The sequence below is a fragment of the Poecilia reticulata genome, linkage group LG2 (genome assembly GCF_000633615.1).
Source record: "Poecilia reticulata strain Guanapo linkage group LG2, Guppy_female_1.0+MT, whole genome shotgun sequence".
Classification (NCBI taxonomy): Eukaryota; Metazoa; Chordata; class Actinopteri; order Cyprinodontiformes; family Poeciliidae; genus Poecilia; species Poecilia reticulata.
This window is the reverse complement of record NC_024332.1, coordinates 5707832-5728948: the sequence shown is the minus strand read 5'-3', so window position 1 is coordinate 5728948 and position 21117 is coordinate 5707832. Positions and strand designations below refer to the sequence as shown.

At 38.1% G+C, this 21117-nt stretch overlaps 2 protein-coding genes and 2 long non-coding RNA genes across 7 annotated transcripts in view; 2 read left to right on the top strand and 2 right to left on the bottom strand.

Moving 5' to 3' along the window:
- The window catches only part of LOC103474773 (neuronal membrane glycoprotein M6-b-like), a 38423-nt gene extending 32894 nt beyond the window's left edge, over window positions 1–5529 (bottom strand). The window contains exon 1 of the mRNA XM_008426001.2: window positions 5440–5529. Coding sequence (XP_008424223.1) covers window positions 5440–5443 — 4 coding nt within the window. The 5' untranslated portion in view covers window positions 5444–5529. The remainder of the gene's footprint in view (window positions 1–5439) is intronic.
- Window positions 1–13810, top strand: part of LOC103474765 (uncharacterized) — a 37303-nt gene extending 23493 nt beyond the window's left edge. The window contains exons 2-4 of one of the 2 annotated variants that reach the window (XR_001776013.1): window positions 12156–12276; window positions 12548–12581; window positions 13497–13810. This is a non-coding gene — a long non-coding RNA (uncharacterized LOC103474765). Of the gene's footprint in view, window positions 1–12152; window positions 12277–12547; window positions 12582–13496 lie in introns of both variants that reach the window. The other variant, XR_535220.2, reaches the window with a different exon arrangement.
- On the bottom strand, window positions 6527–8736 carry gemin8 (gem (nuclear organelle) associated protein 8). Of its 3 annotated transcripts, none has more exons than XM_008425958.1 (4): window positions 8650–8736; window positions 8416–8468; window positions 6991–7315; window positions 6527–6920 (listed from the first exon to the last, which is right to left on the bottom strand). In XM_008425958.1, exons 2-4 carry the CDS (start codon window positions 8416–8418, stop codon window positions 6661–6663), a joined length of 588 nt encoding a protein of 195 aa, XP_008424180.1. In that variant the 5' UTR covers window positions 8419–8468; window positions 8650–8736; the 3' UTR covers window positions 6527–6660. The 3 variants fall into 3 exon arrangements, with proteins under 3 accessions (XP_008424180.1, XP_017157305.1, XP_008424190.1); XM_017301816.1 differs by having other exon boundaries at window positions 8416–8490; window positions 8650–8667; XM_008425968.1 differs by lacking the exon at window positions 8416–8468.
- A 3793-nt stretch (window positions 13811–17603) lies between the features above and the next one.
- On the top strand, window positions 17604–18572 carry LOC103474785 (uncharacterized). Its single transcript, XR_535225.1, has 4 exons — window positions 17604–17642; window positions 17725–17860; window positions 18039–18096; window positions 18180–18572. It is a non-coding gene; the product is annotated as an uncharacterized LOC103474785 (long non-coding RNA).
- The last annotated feature ends 2545 nt before the right edge of the window (window positions 18573–21117 follow it).

The window sequence follows — 21117 nt, the reverse complement described above, 5'->3', positions numbered from 1 at the left end:
ACTAAGTTAAAGAAGTATGAAGTGTTTATGTTTGGTGTATCATGAATGTATTTAGGTTGAAATGTTAAGGGTCAGGAAGTTACCCAAATGTGAGCAAGTGGGGGTGTTGACATTATGAATGTTTTTGTGCTCTCATTTGTTGTTGTTTTTCTCATTATTGGATTATTGTATGTCACATCACGTGACCTGTCTAATTGAACACACTCGTGTATAATAAAGGGTGTGTCCTTCAAACAACTAAAGGGGGAACAACACGAAAGCAAAACGGTTTGAGTCTCATGATGTCACGTTGAACGCTGTGCCGAAAAGCGATTCTGCTAACAGCTCCGTTGCACGAACCCCTGCCGCCGCCATCCAAAAACACACACACATCTTTTTTTTGTTTGTCTTTTTTGCTTCAGACTTGTCTGCTTACGTCACGCGACCCCATGCAGGAGTCACGTGACACCGGGAGCTGCTGCACCTGTGACCTACTGTACAGAGATGCAGCAGCGTGGGATAAGAGCGTGAGTCACTGTGGAGGAAATGCATCTTCATCTCCACCACCATGATCATCATCATCATCATCACCACTCCCCCCCTCTCTCTACTGCCTGTGTGGGTCATACTATATTTATGTGATGTCTATTTTTTGCGCGCGTGGGCTTGTGAGAGAAGATGCATGACTGTTCGCGTGTGCCCAGATTTGAAATGACGCCCACCCTCCGAGCGCTTTTGCATCTCCGCGTTGCCTCGGCAACAAGTCTATTTGGTAAAAAAAAAAAAAAAAGGTTGGGAGTGGGTGAGGGGTGGAATGTGGGGATGTCTGACGCATCTGATGATCTGAGTTTGATATTTTTCGTCAAAAAAATGGAAACGAGAATCATATGGACCATCATATATGGACTGTCTGTTTTCCGAGAAATTATTTCACAACATAAACGTTTTATGACATTTAGCAAAAAAGTTATTTTGTTTTATCCCCACACGTTCAAAATGATACCTGCAGGCTTATACATCCAGTAATATTCAGATAGATGGCCCTTATCAAGTTGCGCCTCAATTCCACGTCGTTTTTGTCCAAATTCCGGCTGCATATCTAATAGCTCTTCTTGGCGGTAATGGCTGAGTTTACCTAAATTAGATGTTTTCCTGACACTTGATAAATTAAAAATTGGTTTGAGGTCAAAGTAACTCCAACTGCTCATTTGTTAGCCTGGTTTTCCATTCCAAAAAAAGTTGCTGTGTGTGTGTTTTTTCTGGATCATTTTCCTGTTTTAATACCTGGTTTTGTCCAAGTTTTAGTCGTATATGTGAACAAAATGAGCCAGTATGAATATTTAGTTGATTTTGTGCACTCATGCGGTGGGCAAACTTGGGTGCCCAATTCTGATTTTAAATGAACTGCAGTTGTAGAATAGTATGGCATTCTTTCACCATTTCACCCTTAAAACATAATACATATCTGAAGATATGGGATTAGAAGCTCCAGACAATAAAAGGGTTAACAGGCATTAAGTGCGTTTTCCACAAAGCAAAAAAATACCTAAGCTTCGGGTTTCGCTCTTTTAAAGGTTCTGTAAAAGTGATTAAATCCAGTCATAAAACAGGAAGATTATGCACAGATGCTGCAAAAGTTGGTGCAGGAGGGAAATCTTAACTTTGGCACGAGAAGAGAGAATAAGGCCTGCAGATGTGGAAGCATAAAAGCGAGAGAAAAGAATAAAAACCACGATTGATGCCCAAAATAGTACACAGTTGTCAGAAACCCCAATAAAGCCGTCAGCTGAAAAACCAGCAGAGGAGTCACAGTTTCATGACTCTCTCAGTACCTTCTAATGTATTTTTTTTTATCCTCTAATCAACCCGTCAGTAGGTATAACTACTCAGTTTATCTGGCTCTGCCCTCAGGTGGGTTTTAGAGCAGCAGGACGTCAGAAAAACATATTATTATGGATATATTGTGATTAAATTGGCTACAGTGAGCCTACTTTTTCCAGTTTTATTCTCCATCAAAATTTCCTCACTACTCCTTATGAACTGTAGCATCTAGTCCACTAACTACACTGTATATACTCAATAAATTCTTTCAAACAGGTATTTTTCATCACAAAATAAGAGCTAAAGTGGTGCCAGTTAGCAAAAACAACATATTAAATCAAACTATAGATTTTGCTCGATCAATTTTCTTCAATTCATTGATTATCTTTGGAATTATTTAAAATTTGGAGTTATTATTTTGTGTCTTAACTTGAGGGCTTGATGACTTTATAGAGAAATACGAGTCACTCAATGACCATCAACGTCTTTAGCATTAGTAGATGAAAAATTGACATAATTCATCCTTCTTTTCTGTAGTTTAGAGGTACATTTGTGATTGGTCAGAAAGTAATTAAAACAGTCGTTTTAAAAAAGTTAATTAATAGCAATTAATGTAGCATCCGAAAAATAACCTCTGGTGTTCCACAAGGTTTGGTATTGGTGTCTTAGTTATTTATGGTTTATGTAAATATTCAGTTTAACAAATTAAAGTATTGCTTTTACTAATGATACGAGTTGATTTTATTCAGAGCAGGACGTGAAAAATCAAATACTATTAACTAGAGAAAATGAAAAAGAAAAGAAATTGAAGTTGGCATCAGCTGCAAACCCAAAACATTAACAATAAAAACAGATATATAGCTTTGCTAAGACTCTACTGCTGCCACACAAGTGCTGGTGTCTTTCTTTTTTTATCATATCAGATCAGCAGATTGTTCCACTTTCTCTGTTTCTCCAGCTGAATGATCACATTTTCCTTCAGCGTGTAGCGAGTCATTAAAAGAGAAGCTCTTTTTGAAGTCTGTCTGCTGACAGCCGCTACATCCAGTATCTCCCGCTGCAAATCCACTGGCGAGGATGCAAGAGGAGACGGCTTTCCCTCCCCACCCCGACGCATAAAGCGGAGAAGCGGCGGAAAGAGAGAGCACAAAGAGCGAATTCACGGAGGAGGACACGCGGAGGGGGTGTCGGAAAGAATAACGATGAAGGCAACAAGCAGGGGGATGATGAGAGGAACAGACGAAAGGCGAGATGATTATGAGAAGCGAGTCGCGGTTTGGGAGTTGCAACGGGCCAAACGAGGAAGAAGTTCAGGGCAGCTTCCTGCAGGAAAACGGCCCCCAAAGTTCTCCGTGGCAGTAAATCATGTCGCTGGGCTACATCCTGTCTGTTCTCGAATTCGCACCAGCCTGAAGGCCATAAATAAGCCACTGCCTTATTGGAAACAGATGCTGTGGCTGTTACAGGGGTCAGGAATGGGACCGAGCTGGATGCTTTTGGTGTCATTTTTGGTTTTGAGTTAGGGAAAACAAACTTGATGTTTCCCGAAACAATTACGGAAAAAAAATAATGCTGTTAATGCACCGTATGTTTTGTTTTGTTGTATCATCTGAATCAGGGGTTCAAAGTGCGGCTTATGGGCTCATAGTGGACCTCGAGGTGGTTTTGTGCGGTCGTTAAGGCTTGTTAAAATAGAAAATACTCAAGTTCAATGAAGTGTTTGTATTTTATTCACCATGATTTTTACTTCAGTCTTATTTTCAAAATATCAAGCGACTTCAAATGTGGTCGTTCACTAAATTTGGCTAACATTAGCTGCTAGCGCCACACGTTGAAACTCGTTACCATCATTTTCACAACTCTCCATTTAATGTTCCTTTAGATTTTTCTATTTTAAAGTCAAATATTGATTACTAAGCTTCAATAATTAAAAAAAATAGTGTTAGCAACTGAATAACTGATCCAACATGGCGGTGAATGTGTGATGTTTACCAGATTTTTTTCCTTCACTCCATTAACATTGAACTCTTTCTCTGTCACATTTAAGAGAACATGTTTTGACATTAACACCAACAATTTGGTGTCAAAGCAAAACAATGTTTATATTTAATACCAAATACAACAGGCTTGGATTTACAGCGACCTGAATGAGTTTCAGCCCAGACTGTCAATATTCCTCTGTTTATTTCGCTCGACTTTGTGTTTTATGGTCAACATTTAATCACATGTACCAAAGAGTAATTTATAAATGCCAAAGAATAGCCTTCATAAATATGACGCGGTGCTTGTACTCAAATAACACGAGTTAGAAATCCAGCGAAAATGAAGTTATGTTCATTTTAACTTCGATGGATGTTTAAAAGCTACATTTTTGTAGAAATATTGAATAAGGCTTGCATACAATTTTTCTGCCCCCAGTTTTCTAATAAAAAACAAACATTTTTAAGTACATAGTTCAGTTTAGCCAAGATGGCGTCCAGAGCCGTTGGTTTTGGAAAGTGCACAAATGCTTTTTACCCGTCAGTCATCTTGCTTGTTACGAGCTCATGCACTCTGTTTAATCCACAAAGAGTGAGCTGATCACTCCCTCCTAATCCAATCAACATCAGCCCTCACGTGAATACCTGACATGGGGATGATGATGGAATGAATCTGAACTGTTAGGTAATCTCAAATTTTGCCTTGTAATCCAAGAAATTCACCAAAATTAGTGACATTTTTGTAAATATTCCCACATCACTTGTGAGATTTTATTCTTGCAGCCGGCTTCACTTCCAGCTGGGGAATCTATTTCCATTTTTCCTACACAAAAGCTTTTTACTGTGTGAGATTATTGGTTTATTTTTTGCTTAATCTGGATCTGCAAATGACCGAAAATTGTTTTAAAGTGTAATTCAGATTATAATTAGTATTCTGGAGACTATTTGCTCTGTGTTATTGCTAATAAATTATTTTTTATACACTGATATTCCTTGTGACTTCACCTTTAATTCTGATTTTACATAGGTTATGGGATGTTCTGCTTCTTTAAGGAATTATCTCCTGACTTAATCAGTAAAATAACATTTCCACCTTCCTCCTCTGCATTGTGCACACCAATTATTATATTGTTAGACTTCTAAGCAGCTGCTTGTGGAGCCTATGGCTGCTATAATGCGAAATATCCTTTTTTCTAACAAAAAATAATCCATAGGGCGGTGTGTTTTTGCTCATTTTTGTTTTATATTGTACAAAAGTGCAGTAATATTTCATATAATATCTGATTTAGAGGGGATGCTCCTATTTCTGCATGCTGATGGAGCCTGGAATGTTTATTCCCAAGCTTAGGAAGTGACACAAACATACAGACACTGCAAGCTACACGCAGTTTCTCTGCAGAACATACAAAATAATCTCATCCGCAGCCCTCGCTTTGATCCCATTCTGAAATAACGCACACAGATAAAGTGCGTCAATGTTGAAAACCGATAAATGCATCTAGAAAAAAGTCAACAATTTTTCTTTGCACAAACACCACAGGAGTAAGGTGTGAAAACGGATCAGATTGGACACGGTTTGCACGTTTGGCGCACAACCGGTGAAGACTCCCGCAGCGTCCAACATGATGACCTGCATAAATATGAAGCTGAGTTCACTCACCCATGTCCGCCGCTCCCGTGGAAACTTTCCCTGAGACAAAAAGTGCCTGAGATGCTGTCCCACAGGTTGTCGCGGCGCACGCAAACAACTGGACGTCCCGTTTAGGGAATCAGGGGAGGAGCGGGAGGTGTGACGTCACCGCCAGAGGCTAGAAATAGACCCAAACACGGATTTACACGTCTCATCAAATACAGTAGGCCATTAAATGCGAAAAAAATATACAATTTTATTTATTTATTTAAGGGTTTACAGTTTGCACATTCGCACTAATGCGCACCTCAAACAAAACGTTGGACTGAATTTTATTTCGTTGTAAATGTTGACTCCTCATTTTTAACAGCGGACCATATTTCATTTAGATAATGAAATATGTCCTATTTGATGTTTGCTGTGAATGGCGTATGCTCGCAAATGAACGATGATTTTTGCTCAACTTTTTCAGCGAAAAAGTACGACGCCGTTATTGTGGATTGGCACAAAAAAAGAGTACATTTCAGCCGAAAAAAGCTCGGAACTTTTTAATCTCAGAAATGTTCTAAAAACAAGAGATTTGAGATTATAAAACACAGAAGGAATTAAAATATTTCTGAGTCACAGATTTTTTTTTTTATTATTGTTGAGTTTCAATGTTCACCTTTTGAATTCCGTCATAAAAACCCTGTGGAAGCAGCAACTATGAATGAAAACTCATCATGTTAATGAAGGAATGGAAATTGGAATCTAGAAATAAAAATATTTACTTGGTACTATTTCTTTTTTTTTTTTTTTACATAAATCCAAAAACATGACTGTCAGGTTAATTGGCCTCTCCAAATTGCCCCTAGGTGTGAGTGTGTGTGTGCATGATTGTTTGTCCTGTGTGTCTCTGTGTTGCCCTGCGACAGACTGGCGACCTGTCCAGGGTGTAACCTGCCTCTCACCTGGAACGTTAGCTGGAGAGGAACCAGCAAGCCTCCCGACCCCACTGAGGGACTAGGGTGTAAGAAAATGGATGGATGAATCCAGATTAAAAAAAAAAAAATTAACACTAAATACCATGCAGCTCAAGACCCCATTAATCTAAAAATGTAAGATATGGGTGAAATTGTTTCAATATTTAGACATAAAACACTTTATTATTCACTAACTTTCTGGTAAAATACAAAAACAAGACAAAATACATGTCAGAAGACACATGGCTGCAAAGAGGCAGAGATGACAACTGGAGCTCCTGTGTGAAGGTCACAGCTTCAGCGGGATGACGGGCCAGTACTTGGGCTGCTTCAGGTCGCAGTTCCTATCGAACGCCAGTTGCATGGCCGCCTCCATGGCCATGATCTTGGCCGCGTCTTGGCCGTACAGCTTCTTCATCTCGGCGGCCCGCCTCTCGCCCGGCCGCTCGGCAGGGGGCGCGGCGCTGGTGCGGCGGCCAACGGCGCGCAAGTCCTGGTCGGCCGGGACGTAGCTGTCCTGCTGCTCCGCCTCCAGCTCCTGCTGCCTCCCTGTAACGTATCGTCATTACTTCAGCCTTCATCTAAAGGAGTTGGAAGTTGACCCGTAACGTGGACGTACTCAGCTCCTCTCTGTGTCTCTCCGTGTGGGCGAAGTACTGCCGCAGCTCCTCGCTGATCTCCATGTTGCTGACGTCGCACTCGATGTCGCTGTCCGAGCTGCTTTCGTCTTCTGCGTGGTCGTCGTTGCTGCTGCTGCTGCGGTYGCTCCCGCTGGCCTGCCAGTCGGCGTAGCGGCGCTGCCGTGCCCTGCCATAAGCAGCCTCCCAGGCCTTCCTGTAGGCTCCCTGGTGCCTCCGGCTCCAGGCCATGGCCTGCCGGTAGTGCTGCCAGTAGCGGCTGTAGACGGGGCTGGAGAACCAGGACATCACAGTGCTGACGTCATCCTACAGAGAAACAAGACTTCTTATTTCTCCATTTATAACTCAATTAGGATGATTTAGTCAGGAGCCGCCTGGCTGCAGCTTTTTGTGGACTGCAACTGGTTTTAAGTTTTGGTTAGACACGAGTAGAGTGTCTTACAATAATCCAGACGAGATGAAACAAAAGCATATTATTTCAAATAAAATGTGCAGTTTTGAAACTTAGTCAGGAGGAAAAGAAATATAGAACTGGATATAATCTGCATAACAATAATGGGAGATGTCCTTAAAAGATCGCATGATGAGACAAAGAAGGAGCAGATGGATCAAAAACACTAGTCCCAAAACAGATCCCTGTGGAACACCAAACTGGATGGGATTAGGATCTGTAAATTGATGCAGTGTGAGGGCAACCACAGCACAACAGAGGCTGGTATTCTGTCCTGTTTAAGCTTTGACTGACTCATAGATCAGGTCTGAGTGTCATAACTGAAAAATAATGAACTTGAAAATACATGCAGCATTCAAACAAAACTTTATAAACATCTGATTTTGAAAACTATACAAGAAAATCAGACTTTCTGCTAACAAAAGTGACTAAAGATGTGTGTGTACAGAAGCACTTGTATTGCAAATTTACTGAAAAATCTTTTTTTTTCTTCACACTCTGGCAGGAATAAACAGAGAAACTGTTTTCTCGTTTTTCTAGGTATAAAAAGCCATTTCAGGCCGTTTGGTCCTTTAACAACCTAATTTCTCTTATTCGCTCAGAATCACTGTGTGGAAATGTGGATAGTTTATTATAAGTGCTATGGTTTATGCTCATACTTGAGCATAAATGTAATTAGCACAGAATCTCCTCCATGAACTGTATTGTATCTTATTTCTTATTCTTCTGTTGTCCTAAATGTTGCTTTTTATTTCTGTAACGCTTTTCAGTTTTTGATTCGTGTGACTCTGCAAAGACTTGAGTATTTATTTAGCTCTCTGTGTTGTTGTTATTGTTGTCATTTTCTAAATGGTGCGTTTTGCAGGAATAAAGCTGCAGAAACCAGAAGAGACTAAACAGGAAACCGTAAAGTACTACCAGGTGTCAGTAATTGACGCTAATTTAGCTCTCCTACCATGACTGACTGGACGCAGCTCTAACTCCAGTCCCTCCGCAGGTCGTCTTCTTCTGTGTGGACAGAGATAAAATACTAACGCTTTATTGTAATGCTACTTCCTGTTCGACGTCCTGTGCGTCACTGTCTGCAGCTATAACAAGACGTCGGCACAGCGCCTCTCTTCATATCATAAACCTATTCAATAAACACAATATTTTCATCTAAAGTTAACTCAGAACATCAATTGTTTACCTTTTACTGTTAGCGGCTCATGGTGCCGCCACATTGAAAATTTCCCAGCAGCCTTTGAGCGAAAGGAAAGCAACTCCCGGTTACCTGGCGTCCCCTTGCGGACATACTGCGAAGGTGTTTAATAGTAATAAATTGTGCAACATGTAGGCCTATATCATGTGTTTGTTATAATATAGAAACTGGTTTAATGTTGGGTAATATTAACTGCCTTTTATGCTATTAAATCAATAATTTAGATGACCAAAACTCTCTTATTCATATACTTCACCAGAGATTTTATTTGAAGGCTCCTAAAATAAAAAATAGGATTTCAAGATTGTAGTTTAATAATGATAATTAAGTTAAAGAAAATTAGCCTCCTTATAGGTTCTATTCTCTTCCTTAACAATAAGATGTTTCAGATCATTAATCATATTTTAATCACAGAGAAAACCTAAATGATTATTTTATTTATCGAGGGAAAAATATCTAAAAGTGAAAAGTAGCTGCCCTTTTAGCAATGTTGTTTTCAAGTGCTAAACTGCTTGCAACAACATCTCAGCTTTCACATAGGAAAAAGTTACTTTGGATTACTTATTTCCCTATGAAATAAAACCATCTGAAAATTTTGCAGTTGCTCAGTTTATCTTTAAATCTCTGTATGTTGTGGATGCTAAATTTGTCATTGCAGCTTAAATCAAGCATATAGGGGAAAACAAAGTTAAATTTTCCTCTTTTAAACATTTGGATTTGATATTTGATGGGCATCTTCATATTTCGCTAACAGAGCAGCTTTGCTCAGCGTTGGAGTGCTGTAAGACTTGTTCTACTGTATATGTGGGTCATACTTTGGCTTCAGGCTTCAAAGCTTTCAGAGGAAGTGAAGAGAGGCTTGCGTCTTCTCTGAACATGTTTTCTCCCTTCACGTAGGAATGTGTGTTTGTGTTGACGGTATAAAAAGGCAGACCTTAATAAATGGAAAAGCAGGCTTTTGTTTTGATTTTTATGTTACTGCTTGTAGCATGAGTAACAAATGCGCTCAAATCATTTTTCTGGTGAATACACCTGGTCTTGTACATTAAAAAATAATAATATACAATAATATATATATATAAATAAAATAATTAATAAATTAATAATAATGTATCTTTCTTTGCTTTTCTGCTTGTAGCAGTGGCTGTTTTGGGGCGGTGACTCATATGATATTCAAAGTTTAGCTCTAAACAAGTTTTCTGTTGCTTTAATCTTCCCAATAACCCACATTTTTGTGGATGAAACCTCATCCTGGACTGTATTTCAGTTTTATTCTTTGTTTTATCCTGATAAGATTCATAAAGTAGTGCCACCCATGTGCTACTGTTCTTATCTAGCTTTACTAGTACAGAGTAGCACAGGTCAAAAGCCGCAGTGCCCAAACCAAAGATGAAAACAGCAGATATTTTAAAGTATTTGCTTTTCAATAATACACATTGCATTGCTTACCACCAGTTTCTTTTCATTCCTCCTTCTGAATCAGTTTCATAATTCTGCCATGATAGCGGGTGTAGCTCGACACAGCTGTAAAAGGTTGTATATTGTTGTGTGCCATCCATGTTTTTCCTATAAGTGAAGCGTGGGAACCCCAAACCTATTCTGTTCACACCTCTGCATTGTAGTGTGAAACCACAACCTTCCTAGCTCACCACCTTGACCGCTCTGAGCATCTTCACCAGTCAGAGCTACGATACGAACAGCGTCGGCAGTCTCTCTGCTGCTCTGAGCCTTCAGGGTCCCACATCCCATAAATCTATGACTGTTTCCGTTTTTACAAATCACTCCGCGTCTAAATCTTGCTTCCAGTCCAGCTGAGGAACATACAAAAAAAGTGAAATATTTCTACCCCCTCCACCCCCTTTTTTTTTCTTTTACATAAAACATGAAACATAAATGGTAAAATCCCCAAACTTCACAAATGGTTTCTGAATGCAGTCTCAGGGTCACACTTTGTAGTCAATCATTTTCACGTCTGTTACATAAACAGACATGACTGTGGGCAGGATGTATAGGAAGGTGTCAAACTGGCAGCTGACTCGTGCAACACGTCACCCACTAGTAGTTGGCGAAACAACATGCCAGCTTCACGTAAAGCTCAAGTGAAGTGATGAATGCTCAGAAAACGGCGGTCAGTCCACTAACTGAAAGATAAATTACAGAACAAGTCCCTGATGTAATAAGCTATGAGTTAAACCAGGCTGGTTTTAGTTCCAGTTTTGATAATGTTGATATAACGTTTCCCTTTCCTTGTTGGCAGCTGTATGTTTATTTTAAGCCTCAGGTTCTGTAAAAGAGAACATTTCTGGTCAGCTTTGACTATCACTTGACCTCAGGAAACATAACTGAAATCGTTCATCAGGGATAACTCYTTGGTCCTCTTTAATTCCCTTTTTATTATCCATTTTATTCAGAAACTATGACCTAAGATAATACAAAAAAGAACTGTTTTTAGATGATTAATTCATTTACAAAGGAATTAAAGCTGTCAAAATACAGCAGACCCTGTGTGAAAAAGTAATCACTCCCTTCTGACACCATTTATTACCTGTGATTATTTGTATATTTACAGGCCACAACTGCTGAATCAAGRAATTGCTTAAAAATAACTTGACAGTATGAAGTAGGCTAAAATAGATGAAAACATGACATMATTTAAAGACATTTAAGAACAAGTGAGAAATATTAAGTCAGGAAAGTGTTATGAATTTGTTATGAATGGAGGGTTTTTAGAATGAAAAAGGAAGGAAACGGGACAAAGTCGTTATTTTTTGAGGATAATCGCTTTTCCTCTACTTCTCTGAAGCAGAGGGTCKGCTTTYCTCTACTCCAGAGAAGTAGAGGAAAAGCGATTATCCTCAAAAAATTACGACTTTCTCCCCCTTCCTTCCTTTTTCATTCTAAAAACCCTCCACTGTGGCTAAATGACCCATTACACAAAGAAGAGCAGCAGCTCTGTTWAKAGWCGCTGAGAGTAACTTAGAAATTAGCAGTTTTGTTTTACTTCCTATTCAGCGGCTTTCAAAATGAGCTGGTATAAATTCACTTTTGCCGTGTCGACCTTCGCCCCCCTGCATGCATACGCTCTGAAGAGTCGACTGACGGCAGAAGTATTGCTCTGTCGTTTTGACCATCATGGATCTGGACAAACTGTGGCTTGTCGTGCTGCTGCCTCTTTGTTTTTGTTTGGAGCTTGAAGGTAACAGGAGAGGAGCTTTTACATGTAACCTCTACACACAAGTCTGTCTTTTCTTCATATTTCTCCTGTTTTTCTATTTATTTTAACTATTCATTATTTTACATTGCAGTAGTCAAGTTGTTGTGCCGCATTTACTCGAWTAATTMAAATTTTATGCTAATCATTAGTCTTCTCATTAATGGAGGCAATAATTACTTATTTTAAGTCGCTGTACAAACATGACATGCAAAAAATKTATTTCTACCCTCCACTTGATGCACTTAACAGTGATCCACTTGTATTTTTGTATCTTTAGCAGATGACGGCAGCTTTTCTCTACTCAGAGTGATCAGCTGCATGGTGGCGGTCAGTGCTGCAGCTGGATTTACTGTCGTAGCTGCAGTGACACTTGGACTCACCCTGAGAAAAACACACTGCAGGTGATTGTCAGCAAAACCTTTATCGGGTTTAAATCTACAAAATCGTAAGATATAAAATAAATGGTCAAGTCATTTTTGACTCATCTGGAGTGGAGATCAACATACAGAATTGTTAACTTGGTACCTAGTCAATGGTCACAGAAGATAAAGTGAGACATTTTWAAATAAATGTTATTTAAGGGTGAATTCAATTTTGTGTGCRGACAAGRATCTTTGTGACCTTGACGCTGATTTTATCGGTTTAACTCYGATTCTTTCTTTTTGTTTCCAGATGCTGCAGACAGTCTGAAAGTCTTGAACTAGACGTAAGTGAAGCTTCTTCTTTAAACGCTACATTTACAACGAGACGCTTCACTGTTTGTGAAGATGTGCTGAATATTTACTTTTCTGTTTTTGTATGTGTGTAGAGTGAAACTTGCGTTTCAGTTCAGATCACTTACATTTCTGAACAAWTATAACATTTTTGGAAGCTTAACACAACGGCATGTTAAGAATATCCACACCTTTTGAGCTTTTTCACGTTTTGTCTTGCGAGAACCAAAATGTTTCATGTATTTTACTGGATATGCATGTTGTAGACCAACACAAAGTGGCGCCTTATTGTATTGAGGAAGAAGAATACAGCACAGCTCTGTCATTGTCGCAACTAACAGTTATGCAACATTTTTCGATGGTCTGTTGCATTAAAATTCATTAGTTTGGTGTGAAAGTGTGAAAAATTAAAAAGAGATGTTGATACTTTTGCTAAGTGTTGCATGCTCGTCTGCTACTGAAACAATCAACCTAAAACGTCTCAAACTATTTAAATTTGTGACATTTTCACACCATGGATGAGGCGCAAGACATGAGACTAAAAACCACAAACCTTCCTGAACAGCTTAAAATGTGCTGAAGCWGGGCTTAAAAAACTTGTGCTGATTGGAAAAGTTGTAAATCTGCTGTAAGTGGTTGTTAGTCGCCTGTTGTCAATGTTTGAGGCCAAACGAAGTTTCAGGAGGTCAGTCGTGGCAGACAGGATGAGGGCGTAGAGTGACCTAAATAAACCCGGGTTTCGGTTTGACTGCGGCTTCCTGATCACACTTACAGTGCGTTGAGCGTCTCTCTGCCCAACGTTAAGATGCAGCTCGCCGCTTTATGTTTTCAAAAGTTGACCCTCTTGTTGGATTTTCAAAAATAATTTGTGGACGTTACTTAGCTGGAGCTTTTGTTGTCTTTAACAGGGTGAAAATGAAGGGGAGTACGCCAGCCTTCAGCAGCCTGAGGAGGATTTCTACCAGACTACATCTATGATGAACCATCCGWATGTCAACGCTCTGGGGAGGAAAAGTAAAAAGGCCTGTTTAGAAACTGAACAACAAACAGAAGACATCTATGAAAACCTGTAAAACAAAACAAATATTCTGTGATGAAAGAAAACTTCCAGAAAATCTGCTGATCTGGGAACATCTACCTGAGGATTTTACCTTTACAAACATTTAGAAATTACAATATTTAGTTTTTATTATCTTAACTCAATAAAGCTTCAATTTCTGCAGTGGTTTGTGATTTGAGGCTGCACAGTGGCGCAGTTGGTAGARCTGTTGCCTTGCAGCAAGAAGGTTCTGGGTTCGATTCCCNGCCCGCGTTACGCTGCTTTATTCCCAACAGAGAGCAACCGGAGTTGCGCATTCATCATCTAGAGGAGGTAATTTAAATTTCAAAAATTGATTCATTTTATTTATCTACACATTCAGATTTTAAGCTCATTCTTCCACATTTTGTKCTGCAGGACGYGACTGAAATTGAGCCGTACAGYTCCTACAGTCAGAAGGAAAATTYRCTTTATTCAACAGGCATAATGCACAGCTGTCAAATTAATTGTGACTCTACAAATATTATCTCCTGAATGGACAAATTTACCATCACAATTCTTGTGTATTTGGAATTTTTTTTCTTTCGTATTTCAGATAATTTCCTTCTGATTCATTTATGTTCGATGGGTTTTGCCGCATTCGGTTAATTTCCCATGTTCATTAATGTTGTTGTCATATAAGTTCCTTTGTTTTTAGTTTCTTGTTGTATTAGGTTTTTTGTGAATTTGGGTTTATTTCTCTGAGATCACTGTTGATCATTTTCACTTAGCTTGTTGTTTCTCTGAGTTTTAGTTGATCTCCCTCTGTTCATCTGCCTTCTCTCTGCCTCAGCTGTCATTTTCCATCGATGCCTCTTTATGAAGACATGTTCATGTGTTCATATAACATATGTATATGTATGTACATCCTTTAACATGTTTCCAGAAACCTCAGCAGCATGTCATTTTTGCATAAACGTCCAAAAACAAATAAACAAACACAAAGGAAAGTTGTCATTTTTGGTCATTTGGAAAAAACAAAAAAAATCTCCATAACGTTCAACACAATTTTAACATTGTTTTCATTGTACTTCTTCCTGTACGTTAATATTTGCATTGTGTAAAAATAGCGTGGGGTAAACATTTAACGTTGCTTGTTTTTATTAAGTGTAGAAAAACWCATTGAAAACTTTTTGAACTTTTTGATCAATGCCACATGAATTTTGAAAAAAAAAAAAAAAGTCAGCCTTAGTTGGCCCATTATCAGCCTTAACCACCTTTAAACCACATTTAGACATCAGTTGATGACTTGATGGGACATGTTTTCACTTTTCACTTTTCAACCACGTTGTTTAGACACAACAACTAGAGCATGGTGTCTTTTCTCTGCCATTTCAAAAAGGATTTGCAAAATTTTGCAAGTTTGTTACATAAATCTTATAGACTTGTCAAAAGCTCCGCATTATAAACATCTTTTAAGTTTTTTCTTTAAAATCAAAAAACGTTGGAGCACTAAGTAATCAAATTTCAGAAAACTCTTATTAATCTTGAAAAAAATCTGTCCTCTTAGAATTACATTTCCTGAACTGGTGGTTTGTTTCTGTCTCACCTTCATCTGTCCTAATGTAATCATCCTGCTCATATTTTCTCCTGGATACTTTTGTTCTTGTATAATTTAATAATTCTGTAAAGAAAAAATACACCTATTTAGAAATATCTATTTATAACATAAAGATGGAAAATAAAAATACATCCATTGTACTGTGAGTTTATTTCACTCTACAGGACTYRWAACCTTTTTCTCTTTACAGCTCACATTCAAGATTATAAATATGTGAAGACCACAAAGCAAACATGACATTTAGATCTTCAGGTTTGCTAACCACCTATTTTGCAGAAAACAAGGCAGGAAGTTCCATCTGCYATGACAACATGCCGTCATGCCATCAGCTCTGTTGTAATCAATGAGGCGACGGTACATTAAAATACATTTCTTTCATGGTTAATATAAGTAATAACTTGAATTTTAAGCAAACTTTTGACCCTTCATGATGTTCAAACTKTAACGATGCGATGGGCAGAGATAATTCTGGTTTGTGTTCTGTTGTTTCAAAGTGAAGCCGTCATATAGACGCGTTTCCCTTTCAGAAAAAGTCTCACATCCTCTTGAACCACTTTGAGAGATGAGAATTTGTGGTTTGAGTNATGGATGGATGGATGGTTTGTGATTTGAGGCATATGGGTGGTTTCCCAGGGCAGCAGTAGAAAGAGGGTGCACAAGCATCACATTCATTCTTAACCAACTTTTCTGTTGATTTTATTTGAGCTGCAAATGGTTTAGTATTTTTAGCTGCTTTCAGCAGGACCACATTTTAATGGCCCAGAATTCAGATCATTTTCTCTATTTTAGGTTGTTTGGTACCAGGAGCTCCATACATGATGCACTACTGACTAAAAACACACCATAAATAACTTAACTTATTATACTTTGTTTTACTCAATATATGTTTTGTGGTTTATGCTAAAAAAATGTTTTATGTGCTGGATTTTTTTGCATATACTTRTACCTAAATAAAAAATTGCAGTAGTATTGATAACTGCAAATATCCTCACCTTTCAGTGTCGTACAGGAGTGGAAAAAATAAATTAATTAATGCTGAGCAAGATGCAGCTGATTTAAATCACCTCTATCCTGAACAATCATGGACCCCAACAGAAAGCAAATTTTAGTTGTTACAGTCATACAATTTGTTTTTGTTGTTAAACATAGCAAAATAAGTTCCCTGAAGGAGTGCTTACTTTGTAATATTAACACAAAAAAGTCTAGTTAGTCCAACTATATTCTCTTTTGCCAATMYGAKGTCTATCTATAAATAATGCTAAGCTTCGGGTCTCAGACAGGAATCCTGATGTGTGTATCCCACGTTCTTTAGAAGTTTTTTAGTAAATTTTTYATACTTTTTTCTGTGCATTTGGATGCTTTTACAACTTTGAGGTGAAAGTYAAACTAAAGATGATGTCCGCTTCCTTTTAAAGGGGCGTTTGCAGCTTGTATCTTTATAGAGTTAAAGAATCTGCGGTTTAGCTGCTGAGGTAAACTGCAGTGTCATGTAAACCATTCACAGTAAACAAGCAGCAGCAGAAACAGCTGCTATTATTAAAGCCTTGACCAGCATGAGTAGATACAGTCTGTGGTTTATTCTCCTGCTGGCATTCACTTTTTGTTCCTACGACAACGGTATGTACAAGAACTGCTTGTATAGAATGTTTTTCTCATTTCTCTTGAATATTTGCTGTGAGTCGCATATAATACTTGCAAACTCTAGTTTTTGACACTTTGGTTTATTACAGCAGATAATCTGGAGCCTGTGGTGAAAATCATCAGGAAAGATGAAGATATGACTCCAGTTTGCAGCAGTTCCACACAGAATCCAATCAGATATGTTTTCTGCAGGATCAGACCAGTGAAAAGCAGAGGAGAAGAATGTCGTCTAATCTACTGAGTGAAGAGAGGCTTTGAGGAGGGATGTGACTCCAGGTTTTCACTCGTGTTAATAAATCAGACAATGTTTCTCCATCTGAAAAATTTAAAACCAGAAAGTAGTGGAAACTGCAGCTGTCAGTGCTCAGGTCCTGGTGGGTCATTTACTTTACAGCTCAACATCACTGTGGAAGGTAAGGAAGAAATTTATTAGCTTTGAACAAACAATATCAGTTTATGTCTAACATGAATTTTTTTTTTACCACAATGACAGTGCAGTGCACAATGATTAGCTGTTTACATGGTCAAACGTCAGAGCTAACAACACCATGAATTAATGTCTACTGCTGTTTGCTTTCTGCTCCCATGTTCATCTGGCCCAGCTAGCTCAAGAAAACATTAAAAACYAAATTTAGTTTAGATAATTTAACTGTTTCAGATACATTTTTGAAATTGATTTCTTTCTACCTGCGACAGACTGGCGACCTGTCCAGGGTGAACGTTAGCTGGAGATGGGCACCAGCAACCCTCCCGACCCCACTGAGGGACAAGGGTGTAAGAAAATGGATGGATGGATGGATTTCTGTACCCAACATGTCATTTGAACGATTTATCTGTGACTGTTCCTGTTTCTAAGGTGATGCAAACACCAGCAGTCCTGGAGAAGGAGATTTATCTGGAGGTTTTATTCCTGTTGCTGGAGTTCTTGTACTGGTTTTCATCAGTATAGCTGGAATCATTCTGGGAGTTATCTATTGCAACTTCTGTCATCGGTAACATGCTACTATGACAACATGATTTATAATTACTGGAATAATTTGAGTTGAGCTGAATTATTTTCTTTGTGTTGAGAAACAATGCTACATGTAGCTTTAGCTTTTAATATGAACATTAAACCAATTAAAACTGATGACATCAGGTTTATATTTTATATTTCTGTTATTTTTACAGAAGAAAACCGCTGGAAGCCTTGATGTGGCGTGAAACAAACAGTACAGTGTTATATAAGGTAAAACACTGTATGAACTTTAGTATTTGTCTCTTTGCAGTCTTGGGGTCACAACAGTTTCCCATTAAATATGTTTTTAACAGGAAGCAGTGGAGTCTGAGCCGTACCTCAAACAGGAAGAGCTGAGGCTTTGCTCTAATGTCAGTGGTCTGTTGATAAAATATAAATAMATGAAATGTGGGCAGCGATGGTCTTTATTAATGAATGAAACCATCGTTTCAAAATGTTTCATTGACTCTGGTCTCTGGTTCTTTTTCTGGTACTAATATTTGACTTTGAATTTCTGGGATTTAAAAGAAGTCTAGTGTTTTATATATTTTGAATGCATCTACAGATTTTGGAGTGTTCGTCCCTTTTCATATAGKATTAAACTTGGTTTAATACATGATGACATGTTGAGATCTGTAGTGTGTTTTCATGCACTTGACATTAGTTTGAACTTGTTTCTTAATGTATTTAACACCAGATCATTTGTATGAAAAAAACAACAACTGAACTTTAAATGGTGCAAATTTTTTCCATTTTTAAAATAATAAAAACAAAATCCCTGCTAAAGAANCACTTCCTAATAATAATTCATCAGATGAAGTTTGGAGCCAGTCTGCAGCAGTGACTCTTCCTTCTGCTTTGACTGCTGCAGTTCTCCTAATCATCACAGTTTCAGTCATTCTGGTGTTTATTTACAGAAGACGTCCACATCGGTGAGACATTAATGCAATATTCATRGTTTATTCCTTTACCTAAATATAAGCTTCACAGCTAAAMCAGCRCATTTTAATTTTGACACATGATATTTATGTGCATCTTGAACTTAACTACTCTATTATATTGTATCCAAGTTGTTATTTCTTTGGATATGTTTGGCTAAACTCTACTTCCAAAAAATTATACAAAACTTTTATACTAATCTGGAATTCCTTTCATATTAAAGAGCCTGTTTAAGACCTGAAACATCTGGATCATCTGTGCATAGATCTGCTGCGGCCATAGTGAGTAAATATACTTATTCTTATGTCACAGAGCAGAACAAGTTWGTTTCTTCTGGGTTTTGCAGCCCATTTTAGAGATTGCAAACTGTTGCATCCAGATATTGCACTTGCAGAAAATAGCCACAAGATGGCACTGTTGTGCTCAGAGGACGTCCAGCTGCAGTAACCAAACAAAGTCACTAAAGTTGTCCTATTCATGCAAACATATATTTTTGTTAAAAATTTAAGAAAATGTTGCAGTGCAAACAAAAAGACTTCAGTCAGCTGCTGCATTTTAATGAACAGTTTTAACAGTTCTTGAAATTGTTCTTTGCTTTTTATTTAGGGTGAAAAAAACCCAGATGAACTGTACAGGGGTCTCCAGCGGCCAACARCAGACATCTACCAGACTGTTTCTTCAGGTCACCATCGGCATGAAACTAAAACAAACTCAACTAACGACATCATAACTGATGATCTGGAAAATCTGGAAAGGAACAGGATTTGTAAAATCTATGAAAATTTCTGAATCAATAATCTGTTGAGATGAATAAAGTCTGACAAACGTTTGGCTGAATTTCCTTTCTATGTTTTACTGAGCGAGACTAATTGCGACGCTATTTCAGTTCTTAGGTGATTGACTTCAACATCGGCTTGTGTGGACAGAATCGGATAACTGAAGAATGACAGCTTTAGCTCTTCACCTGATTTTTCCCATAACAAATCTCTTTTTTGAAATTATATTAAAAAATGAGCTGACCTTTGAACCCATCCCATCATCAATTTTGTTTTTGTTACGTTCACATTTTTAGCAATGGGGGGGCGATATTGAACACAATATTTCAGGCAGGATGTATGGCTCATTGGAAAAAGTGCTGCAACAAACTTCAGTGTTAAGAATCTGTGAACTCCTTATATTCAGAGAGATCAGTCTCTTGCAGTTGCTGATTGATATTTGATGCATTTTTCTGTCTGGTTGCGAACATGTTTATGTGAGTGTTGCATTAAGCGATGAGGGACCTAACCTACATCAACCTGTACCAGTACGCTTTCTTCTCTTAAAGGTTTATGAGGACATATTTTTATGTTTCCCTTGATGACCACATTGTTTAGACACAATGCAAAGCTGTCTTTTCAAAGTCGTTTAATGAAATTATTATGTTTTCTTGAAAAGCACCACATAATGAATGACTTCCAAGTTTTTTCTTTCAGTTGATAAAACCCCAAATGTATCAACATTTCAGAAACTTGTCTTCTTTTAGTCAAATTGTCCCAAATTGTGGAAATCTGTCCTCTTTCCAAATATTTGGTGAGTTGCCGCTTTTGTTTTCATGTCTTGGTTTCTTGTTGCTCAACTTGATTGTCTATATTGATTTTTCTCTGGTGTAACTTTAGTCTGATATGAGATTCATTAATGGTGTAAAGAAAAAAAAGTGTATTTAGAAGCATCTCTTTTTCCATAAATAGAGAAAATAGAAAATGAATAGTAAATATTTCAGTATGAAGTTTGTTCTACTCTTTCAGATTTCTGCATGTATTAACTGGTAATTCCAATAGATCTGCTGCAGCTTCTGAAGGATATCTATTTAGTTTTCGTTTGTGTTAAGAAGCAGTGATGGACCCAATCTACATCAGCCTGCAGCAGGGTGCTGTCTTCTCTTTACAGCTCACATTCAAGACTAAAAGTGTGTAAAAGTGTGAAGACCACAAAACAAACATGGCATTTAGATCTTATGTCTTGCAAACACCAAATTGTTGCTGAAAACAAGGCAGGAAGTCCCATCTGCTGTCATGCTGCTTGCTTCATTCTGACGTAAGATGGTGCAGAAAATACACGTTTTAATTGCTAATAACCATAATAGTTGATTGTTTTGGTTTTAAGCAAACTTTTGACCTAACATGGAGTTTAAATTGTGCAGAGATAATTCTGGTTTGTATTCTGTTGTTTCAAAGTGAAGCCGTCATGTAGACGCGTTTCCCTTTTAGAAAAAGTCTCACATCCTCTTGAACCACTTTGAGAGATGAGAATTTGTGGTTTGAGTCGCCCAATAAA